At 51.4% G+C, this 11,296-nt stretch overlaps 1 protein-coding gene across 2 annotated transcripts in view; it reads left to right on the forward strand.

Moving 5' to 3' along the window:
* mfap5 (microfibril associated protein 5) overlaps nucleotides 1-9,218 on the forward strand; it is a 112,499-nt gene extending 103,281 nt beyond the window's left edge. For both annotated transcript variants that reach the window (XM_085976801.1, XM_085976800.1), the window contains one exon: nucleotides 5,643-9,218. In XM_085976801.1, coding sequence (XP_085832927.1) covers nucleotides 5,643-5,737 — 95 coding nt within the window. In that variant the 3' untranslated portion in view covers nucleotides 5,738-9,218. The remainder of the gene's footprint in view (nucleotides 1-5,642) is intronic.
* Nucleotides 9,219-11,296: the final 2,078 nt, after the last annotated feature.

Raw genomic sequence — 11,296 nt, forward strand, 5'->3', positions numbered from 1 at the left:
CGAACCATTTGGGTCACCCTCATGATAGCAGGGTCCCAAGTAAAGATGGAATTGGACACAGGATCAGCCCTAACAGTCATGAATCGACGAGATTACGAGCGTCTATTCTCACACATACCCTTGAAGGACACGTCCATTGTCTTGAAGACATATACGGGGCAAAAAGTCGAAACCCAGAGGAAAAATAAGGGTGCCCGTTAAATACAACGGCAAGGAAACACAGAAACTGTATCTATATATATTACAAGATGGAGGACCACCATTATTGGGACGTGAATGGATCCGAAAAATACAATTGGATTGGCATTCCATTCAGGCGCTAACTGTGGCTGACAAAAAGGATGACGACGTCACACCTGGACGACTGTCAAAAATTCTAACTGACGCGAAAGAGGTGTTCCAGCAAGGACTTGGGACTCTAAAAGGCGTAACGGCAACGATAAAAATTGAAGATAACACAAACCCAAATTTTTTTAAGGCCAGACCGGTACCGTATGCGATCCGCCCAGCCGTCGAAGCAGAGTTGCAGAGTCTAGAGCGTTCGGGTGTGCTGTCCAAGGTGGACTGGAGCGAGTGGGCCACACCCATTGTTCCTGTAATGAAGAAATCATTGAGCAGCATGCCTGGGGAACCGAAGAAGGTTCGCATCTGTGGGGACTTCAAGGAAACTGTGAACCCAGTCCTTCACACAGTACAATATCCACTTCCGCGGATAGAAGATATTTTCGCCTCACTATCTGGAGGGAAACGCTTTACGAAGATTGATCTGGCCCAAGCGTATCTACAAATGGAGGTAGAAGAAGCATCTAGAAAATGCCTCACGATAAACACTCACAAAGGTCTTTACCAGTACAACCGACTGGTATTCGGGGTAGCATCAGCTCCGGCTATTTGGCAGAGGGCGATGGAACAAGTCCTGCAAGGGATCCCGGGGACCCAGTGTTATTTGGATGACATCCTGGTTACGGGCAAAAATGACAGTGAACATTTTGCCAACCTGGAGCAGGTGCTCACTAGATTACAAGAATATGGGCTACGAGCCAACCGCCCCAAATGCGAGTTTTTCAGGAAACAAATCTCGTATTGTGGCCACGTGATTGATGAAGAGGGGTTACATAAGTCCCCAGACAAGATTGAGGCAGTAGTCAAGGCTCCAGCACCGGAAAATGTGTCGCAACTGAGGTCGTTCCTCGGGTTGGTGAACTACTACCATAAGTTCTTGCCAAATTTGTCTACAATTCTGCACCCACTGAACGCCCTACTGCAAACTGGAGTAGCATGGAAATGGAGTGATGAGTGTAAGCGTGCCTTTCAGAAATGTAAATGCCTAATCACTTCAAAAGAAGTATTGGCCCACTACAATCCAACACTACCGATTCGGTTGGCATGTGATGCGTCTCCCTATGGCATTGGAGCGGTGCTGTCGCACAAATTCCTTGACGGTTCAGAGAGGCCAATAGCCTTTGCGTCACGCTCGTTAACCTCAGCCGAGCGTAACTACGCCCAGATTGACAGGGAGGCCCTCAGCCTGGTGTGGGGGGTGAAGAAGTTCAATCACTATCTGCACGGGCAGAAATTCACCTTACTGACTGATCACCAGTCTCTTGTCTCCATTTTTAACCCAAAGAAGGGCGTTCCAGTGATGACGGCGCAACGGCTGCAAAGATGGTCCCTTTTTCGAGGGGCACATCAATACAACATAGAGTATAAGGGCAAGAAACAGCATGAAAATGCTGATGGGCTGTCGCGCCTGCCGCTGTCTATGGTGGAGGAAGCACCTGCAGTGGACCCTGTTGAGATATTCCATTCGACCATAGGCGAATGTCAACCTGTTACAAACTCAAGTATAGAGAAGGAAACCCGAAATGACCCGACACTCTCTCGGGTCTATGATTTGACGGTGAAGGGATGGCCAGCACATGGCGACTCACTGTTGCCAGCATTCTCGCCAAGGCGAGAACAGCTGTCAGTGTGCCGGGGGACCTTGATGTGTGGATCCCGAGTGGTAATTCCACCCAAGTTGAGAGATAGAGTGCTCAATGAGCTTCATGAGGGTCATCTGGGAGGGGTAAAAATGAAGAGCCTAGCCAGGGCATTTGTGTGGTGGACGGGAATTGATAAAGAAATCGAGGAAATGACCAAGAGATGCACAGGATGCCAAAAAGTCCAAAACGCTCCACCACAGGCCCCGCTACACCCATGGGAGTGGCCCTCATCTCCATGGCAAGGGGTACACATTGATTTTGCTGGTCCATTTATGGACTCAATGTTTTTAATCGCCGTGGATGCACATTCGAAATGGCCAGAGGTCATCAAAATGTCCTCCACCACCACGGAGAAAACTATTGCAGTCCTACGGACCATCTTTGCCAGGAATGGCTTGCCAGAACAGATTTGCTCCGACAATGGACCACAGTTTGTGTCCGAGGATTTCCGGAGGTTTTTGAAGAATAATGGGGTAAAGCATTACACATCCACCCCATATCATCCAGCCACAAATGGATTGGCTGAGAGGTTTGTACAAACCTTTAAAAAAGTAATAAAGGCGATGTATAACGACAACATACCACTGCAACACAAGGTGGATAATTTCTTGTTTGCTTACCGGAATGCGACACATGCAGTCACCAACCAAGCTCCAGCCATGATGTTCTTTAACCGAAGGTTAAGATGTTGCCTGGATTTGCTCAAACCAAACATAAGACGAGATGTTGAGAATAAGCAATTCCAGCACATCAATGAGAAGCCAACCAGAAGCTTCAAGATAGGGCAACCAGTCTTGGCCCGCGACTACCGAACAGAAAAATGGCATACAGGAACGATATGCACACGGCAGGGACCACTAATGTACACAGTGGACGTTAGAGAGAGCATGTGAGACGCCATGCTGACCAGATTCTAGAGTCACAGGAACAAGTCAAACCCATACCACGAGCATGCTCACCTGGTGATGAACCCGAAGTACAGATTGCATCTACCTCAGAATCAGTGGTATTGTAAGCTGACGAACCAACCAATGACAATGAGCCAGAATCGACTCCGCCGCAAGAACAGGATACTCGAGAAAGGCGCTATCCAGACAGGATCAGGAAGCCTCCTCAAAGACTGAATTTGTAAATGGTTACTTTCAGCTGATGTATATAGTACAAAGAAAATTGTAATTGTAATTAGTTATTATTTAATTGTTAAATGAATGTGATGTACTGTTTATCTAAAAGGGGAGGAATTGTTGTCTATGTACCTTTAAGAGAGAACTGCATTTATACTGTAGTACCGGCAGTGACCACACCTGTATATAAAGCCGGAGCAGGCTTCTGTACTTTCAGTTCCAGCATACACTCTGTTCAGTAAACACCTGTTATTACCGTTCTCCTGCAGTCCGTGTGTTATTGATACGCGGACACTACACTGCCCTGGGAGTGTTTGATGGGGACAGTGTAGACGGAGCTTTACTCTCTATCTCACCCGTGCTGTACCTGCCCTGGGAGTGTTTGATGGGACAGTGTAGAGGGAGCTTTACTCTGTATCTAACCCAGTGCTGTACCTGCCCTGGGGGCGTTTGATGTGACAGTGTACAGGGAGCTTTACTTTGTATCTAACCCAGTGCTGTACCTGCCCTGGGAGTGTTTGATTGGACAGTGTAGAGGGAGCTTTTCTCTGTATCTAACCCCATGCTGTACCTGCCTGGGAGTGTTTGATGGGACAGTGTAGAGGGGGCTTTACTCTGTATCTAACCCCATGCTTTACCTGCCCGGGGAGTGTTTGATGGGACAGTGTAGCGGGAGATTTACTCTGTATCTGACCCGTGCTGTACCTGCCCTGGGGGTGTTTGATGGGACAGTGTAAAGGGAGCTTTACTCGGTATCTAACCCGTGCTGTACCTGCCCTGGGAATGTTTCATGGGACAGTTTAGAGGGAACTTTACTCTGTATCTAACATGTGCTGTACCTGCCCAGGGAGTGTTTGATGGGACAGTGTAGAGGGAGCTTTACTCTATATCTAACCCGTGCTGTAACTACCCTGGGAATATTTGATGGGACAGTGTAGAGGGAGCTTTACTCTCCATCTAACCCATGCTGTACCTGCCCTGGGAGTGTTTGATGGGACAGTGTAGAGGGAGCTTTAGTCTGTATCTCACCCATGCTGTACCTGCCCTGGGAGTGATTGATGAGGACAGTGCAGAGGGAGCTTTACTCTATATCTAACCCATGCTGTACCTGCCCTGGGAGTGTTTGATGGGACAGTGTAGACAGAGCTTTACTCTGTATCTAACCCATGCTGTACCTGCCCTGGGAGTGTTTGATGGGGACGGTGTAGATGGAGCTTTACTCTCTATCTCACCCGTGCTGTACCTGCCCTGGGAGTGTTTGATGCGAGAGTGTAGAGGGAGCTTCACTCTGTGTTTAACCCGTGGTGTAACTGCCCTGGGAGTGTTTGATGGGACAGTGTAGAGGGAGCTTTACTCTGTATCCAACCCGTGCTGTACCTGCCCTGGGAGTGTTTGATGGGACAGTGTAGAGGGAGCTTTACTCTGTATCTAACCCGTGCTGTACCTGCCCTGGGAGTGTTTGATGGGACAGTGTAGAGGGAGTTTTACTCTGTATCTAACCCGTGCTGTACCTGCCCTGGGAGTGTTTGATGGGACAGTGTAGAGGGAGCTTTACTCTGTATCTAACCCCGTGCTGTACCTGCCCTGGGAGTGTTTGATGGGACAGTGTAGAGGGAGCTTTACTCTGTAACTAACCCGTGCTGTACCTGCCTTGGGTGTGTTTGATGGGACAGTGTAGAGGGAGCTTTACTCTGTATCGAACCCGTGCTGTACCTGCCCTGGGAGTGTTTGATGGGACAGTGTAGAGGGAGCTTTACTCTGTATCTAACCCCATGCTGTACCTGCCATGGGAGTGTATGATGGGACAGTGTAGAGGAAGCTTTACTCTGTATCTACCCCGTGCTGTAACTGCCCTGGGAGTGTTTGATGGGACAGTTTAGAGGTAGCATTACTCTCTATCTAACCCATGCTGTACCTGCCCTGGGAGTGTCTGATGGGACAGTGTAGAGGGAGCTTTGCGCTGTATATAACCCGTGCTGTACCTGCCCTGGGAGTGTTTGATGGGACAGTGTAGAGGGAGCTTTACTCTCTCTCTCACCCGTGCTGTACCTGCCCTGGGAGTGTTTGATGGGACAGTGTAGAGGGAGATTCACTCTGTGTCTTAGCCGTGCTGTACCTGCCCTGGGTGCCTTTGATGGGACAGTGTACAGGGACCTTTACCCTGTATCTAACCCAGTGCTGTACCTGCCCTGGGAGTGTTTAATGAGACAGTGTGGAGGGAGCTTTACTCTGTATCTAACCCGTGCTGTACCTGCCCGGGGAGAGTTTGATGGGACAGCTTAGAGGGAGCTTTACTCTGTTTGTAACCCGTGCTGTACCTGCCCTGGGAGTGTTTGATGGGACAGTGTAGAAGGAGCTTTACTCTGTGTCTAACCCCGTGCTGTACCTGCCCTGGGAGTGATTGATGGGACAGTGTAGAGGGAGATTTACACTGTATCTAACCTGTGCTGTAACTGCCCTGGGAGTGTTTGATGGGACAGTGTAGAGGGAGCTTTACTCTCTATCTAACCCGATTCTCCCTCTCTCTCCTCAGCTGATCTGTGTCGTGCCCAGCAGGGGTGGCCCCGTCGCTACCGTCGGAACAACAGGGCCAGGAACCAAATCCGTTGCAATGACGTCCTGCCTTGAGCTTTGAAGGAGGAGGCGGGGGTGCAGGGGAAGTGGAGCGATCAGGATGGATGGGTGGGGGGCGCGGAGGGGAGAGGTGGAGAATCGCGCTTTGCTCACCCACCCCATCACCGCCGCCCTCCCCCAATCCTCGCCGCCCCACTTAGGAAGAAGGTCCCCACAACACTTTTAGGTTCTTCGCTTTGACTTGCCGTAAAACAAGATTCAATTCACAGGCGGCCACGAGTGTGGGCCTGGTGGAGGTCGGAGTGAGGGTGGGGGCGGGCTGAGATGCCCCTCATCCGTCTGCACCCGGGGGGAGGGTATCCTCATTCCATGGGATCGGCCAAGGTTGATTCCTTCCTTCTGGTAGGCCTCAACGTTGGGCATCCATCTCTCTGCCTGTAGAATCGTGGGCCTGAAATTTAGGCATCTGTCTCCCTGCCTGTAGAATTGGGGGCCTGAAGTTTAGGCATCCATCTCCCTGCCTGTAGAATTGGGGGCCTGAAGTTTAGGTGTCCATCTGCCTGCCTGTAGAATTGGGATCCTGAAATTTAGGTGTCCATCTCCCTGCCTGTAAAATTGGGGGCCTGAAGTTTAGGTGTCCATCTGCCTGCCTGTAGAATTGGGATCCTGAAATTTAGGCATCCATCTCCCTGCCTGTAGAATTGGGATCCTGAAATTTAGGCATCCATCTCCCTGCCTGTAGAATTGGGATCCTGAAATTTAGGTGTCCATCTCCCTGCCTGTAGAATTGGGGGCCTGAAGTTTAGGTGTCCATCTGCCTGCCTGTAGAATTGGGATCCTGAAATTTAGGTGTCCATCTCCCTGCCTGTAGAATTGGGGGCCTGAAGTTTGGGCATTCATCTCTCTGCCTGTAGAATTGGGGGCCTGAAATTTAGGCGTCCATCTCTCTGCCGGTAGAATTGGGTGCCTGAAATTTAGGCGTCCATCGCCCTGCCTTTAGAATTGATGTAGGTGTGACAGGAAGTAAATGTGACAGGGAGCAAATCTGGTGGAAGCAGGTGTGACAGCAAGTGCATGTGACAGGAAGTAGGTGTGACAGGAAGTGGGTGTGACATGAAGTGGATGTGGCAAGAAGTAGGTGTGACAAGAAGTGGATGTGACAGGAAGTGGGAGTGACATGAAGTGGGTATGACATGAAGTGGATGTGGCAGGAAGTAGGTGTGACAAGAAGTGGATGTGACAGGAAGTGGGAGTGACATGAAGTGGGTATGACATGAAGTGGATGTGGCAGGAAGTTGGTGTGACAGGAAGTGGGTGTGGCCAGAAGTAGGTGTGAAAGGAAGTGGGTTGGAGAGTACGTAGGTGTGACAGGAGGTAAATGTGACAGTAAGCAAGTGTGGTGAAAGTAGGTGTGACAGGAAGTGCATGTGACAGGAAGTAGGTGCGACAGGAAGTGGGTGTGTCATGCAGTGGATGTGACAGGAAGCAGGTGTGACAGGAAGTGAGATGGCCGGAAATGCTCTTCATATATTAGCGTGAGATAGATTGGCAGCTCATTATGTCTTGTTCAAATGGAGATTAAATGGGTGGGAAGAGTCCATGATAGGGGAGAGTGTACATGGGCTGTGGGAGACTAAATGGGTGGGTAGAGTCCATGATAGGGGAGAGTGTCCATGGGTTGTGGGAGGAGATTAAATGAGTGGGCAGAGTCCATGACAGGGGAGAGTGTACATGGGCTGTGGGAGATTGAATGGGGTGGGTAGAGTCCATGATAGGGGAGAGGGTACATGGTCAGTGGGAGGAGATTAAATGGGTGGGTAGAGTCCATGATAGGGGAGAGTGTCCATGGGCTGTGAGAGGAGATTAAATGGGTGGGTAGAGTCCATGATAGGGGAGAGTGTACATCGGCTGTGGGAGGAGATTAAATGGGTGGGTAGAGTCCATGGTAGGGGAGAGTGTACATGGTCAGTGGGAGGAGATTAAATGGGTGGGTAGAGTCCATGATAGTGGAGAGTGTCCATGGGCTGTGAGAGGAGATTAATTGGGTGGGTAGAGTCCATGATAGGGGAGAGTGTACATCGGCTGTGGGAGGAGATTAAATGGGTGGGTAGAGTCCATGATAGGGGAGAGTGTACATGGGCTGTGGGAGAAGATTAAATGGGTGGGTAGAGTCCATGATAGGGGAGAGAGTACATGGGCTGTGAGAGTTGATTAAATGGGTGGGTAGAGTCCATGATAGGGGAGAGTGTACATGGGCTGTGGGAGGAGATTAAATGGGTGGGTAGAGTGCATGATAGGGGAGAGTGTACATGGGATGTGGGAGGAGGTTAAATGGGTGGGTAGAGTCCATGATAGGGGAGAGTGTACATGGGCTGTGGGAGGAGATTGAATGTGTCAGTAGAGTCCATGATAGGGGAGAGTGTCCATGGGCTGTGGGAGATTAAATGGGTGGGTAGAGTCCTTGATAGCGGAGAGTGTACATGGGCTGTGGGAGGAGGTTAAATGGGTGGGGAGAGTCCATGATAGCGGAGAGTGTACATGGGCTGTGGGAGGAGATTAAATGGGTGGGTAGAGTCCATGATAGGGGAGAGTGTCCATGGGCTGTGGGAGGAGATTAAATGGGTGGGTAGAATCCATGATAGGGGAGAGTGTACACAGGCTGTGGGAGGAGATTAAATGGGTGGGTAGAATCCATGATAGGGGAGAGTGTACATGGGCTGTGGAAGGAGATGAAATGGGTGGGTAGAGTCCATGATAGGGGAGAGTGCACATGGGCTGTGGGAGCAGATTAAATGGGTGGGTAGAGTCCATGATAGGGGAGAGTGTCCATGGGCTGTGGGAGGAGATTAAATGGGTGGGTAGAATCCATGATAGGGGAGAGTGTACATGGGCTGTGGGAGGAGATTAAATGGGTGGGTAGAATCCATGATAGGGGAGAGTGTACATGGGCTGTGGGAGGAGATGAAACGGGTGGGTAGAGTCCATGATAGGGGAGAGTGTACATGGGCTGTGGGATCAGAGCTCTGTCTGATATGGAGGCACACTCTCTCCCTCTCAATCCAGGGATGCTCCACCCCTTTGGCTGCAGGCTTGAGTGAGGCCTTGGCAGGAGTAATACCCCCGCACCCACCTCCACCCCCCTCCACCCAATGAGAGATCTACCACACCAGGAACCCCCAGCGGGCAGACTGGGGAGGCCAATTGTCGACTGGGTCCTGAGAAGAACCCCCCCAAATCCTCAGGCAACAAAATTTGGTCGAAGGGAGACGGGAGAAAATACCGGCCTAGTCAAAGGCTTCTTGTTTTACGGGACAATGGGAGAGTTGGGGAGGGAGGGGAAGAAGAGAACTCCCCCCCGGCTCGCCCGCGGGATCACTTTCACTCCCTCTTTCCCCGCTGCCTCGCTGATGCATAGTTACTCGAAGCCGGGTAACCAGAGAGCCGTGTTCGAGATGCTTACGCCGCTCACTCCTACCCAAGGCCTGTGCAGCCACCTGTATATTTGTACGAAACTCAATAAAGACTTGAAATGCTTTGAATGCTTATTTGGTTTTTATCTAAAGTCAAATTACTTGTTTGGGTGGGGGAATTGAGCGAGGGTGTTTGGGTCAGACTCTGACCGTTGACCCCCACGGGGAGGACTTGGGGGTCAGATTCAGCCCCCAGACTGAGGGGCTGAAGGGTTCCTCGCTCTCTCTCTGGTTGGTGGGGTTGTGGGGGGCGGGCTGGGTGAAGGGTCAGAGGGTCAGATACTGAACTTTCACCACTCTGGCACCTAGATTCCCAGCTCCAACCATGTGATTGTAGGAGTCTGAATGGACTTCCCAGTCTTCGAATCCCAGATCCACCAGCTCAAGGTCGGTCGAAACTCGGCCGCCCCGTGTCCTAACTCGCACCAATTCCCCTTCGCCCATCACTCCACTGTGCTCGCCCCTACAACCCTCCCTATCTTTCTAAACTCCTCCAGCTCCTACATCCCTCCCTATCTCTGTAACCACCTCCAGCCCCTACAACCCTCCCTATCTCTGTAACCTCCTCCAGCCCCTACAACCCTCCCTATCTTTCTAAACTCCTCCAGCCCCTACAACCCTCCCTATCTCTGTAACCACCTCCAGCCCCTACAACCCTCCCTATCTCTGTAACCTTCTCCAGCCCCTACAACCCTCCCTATCTCTGTAACCTCCTCCAGCCCCTACAACCCTCCCTATCTCTGTAACCACCTCCAGCCCCTACAACCCTCCCTATCTCTGTAACCTTCTCCAGCCCCTACAACCCTCCCTATCTCTGTAACCTCCTTCAGCCCCTACAACCCTCCCTATCTCTGTAACCTCCTCCAGCCCCTACAACACTCCCTATCTCTGTAACCTCCTCCAGCCCCTACAACCGTCTCAATCTCTGTAACCTCCTCCAGCCCCTACAACAGTCCCTAGCTCTGTAACCTCCTCCAGCCCCTACAAATCTCCCTATCTCTGTAAACTCCTCCAGCCCCTACCACCCTCCCTATCTCTGTAACCTCCTCCAGCCCCTACAACTCTCCCTATCTCTGTAACCTCCTCCAGCCGCTACCACCCTCCCTATCTCTGTAACCTCCTCCAGCCCCTACAACCCTTCCTAACTCTGTAAACTCCTCCAGCCCCTGCAACCGTCCCTATCTCTGTAACCTCCTCCAGCCTCTACAACCCTCCCTATCTCTATAACCTCCTCCAGCCCCTACAACTGCCCCAATCTCTGTAACCTCCTCCAGCCCCTACAACTGTCCCTATCTCTCTAACCTCCCCCAGCTCCTACAACCGTCCCTATCTCTCTAACCTCCTCCAGCCCCTTCAACCGTCCCTATCTCTCTAACCTCCTCCAGCTCCTACAACCCTCCCTATCACCGGAACCTCCTCCAGCCCCTACAATGCTCCCTATCTCTGTAACCCCCTCCAGCCCTACAACCGTCCCTAACTCTGTAACCTCCTCCAGCCCCTACAACCCTCCCTATCACCGGAACCTCCTCGAGCCCCTACAACCCTCCCTATCTCTGTAACCTCCTCCAGCCCCTACAACCCTCCCTATCTATGTAAACTCCTCCAGCCCCTACAACCGTCCCTATCCCTCTAACCTCCTCCTGCCCCTACAACCCTCCCTATCAGCGGAACCTCCTCCACCCCTACAAACCTCCCTATCACCGGAAACACCTCCAGCCCCTACAACCCTCCCTATTTCAGTAACCTCCTTCAACCCCTAGAACACTCCCTATCCCTGTAACCTCCTCCAGGCCATACAACCCTCCCAAGCTCTGTAACCTCCTCCAGACCATACAACCATCCCTATCTCCGTAACCTCCTCCAGCCCCTACAACCCTCCCCATCTATGTTACCTCCTCCAGCACCTACAACCCTCCCTACCTCTGTAACATCCTCCAGACCCTACAACCCTCCCAATCTCTGTAACCTCCTGCAGCCTCTACAACGCTCCCTATCCCTGTAACCTCCTCCAGCCCCTACAAACTTCCCTATCTCTGTAACCTCCTCCAGTCCCTACAACCCTCCCTACCACTGTAAACTCCTCCAGCCACTACAACTCACCCTATCTCTGTAACCTCCTCCAGCCCCTACAACCCTCCCCATC

This window comes from Somniosus microcephalus, unplaced genomic scaffold, assembly GCF_052327205.1.
Source record: "Somniosus microcephalus isolate GS21.2 unplaced genomic scaffold, FLI_Smic_1.0 unresolved_chr3, whole genome shotgun sequence".
NCBI classification, from domain to species: domain Eukaryota; kingdom Metazoa; phylum Chordata; class Chondrichthyes; order Squaliformes; family Somniosidae; genus Somniosus; species Somniosus microcephalus.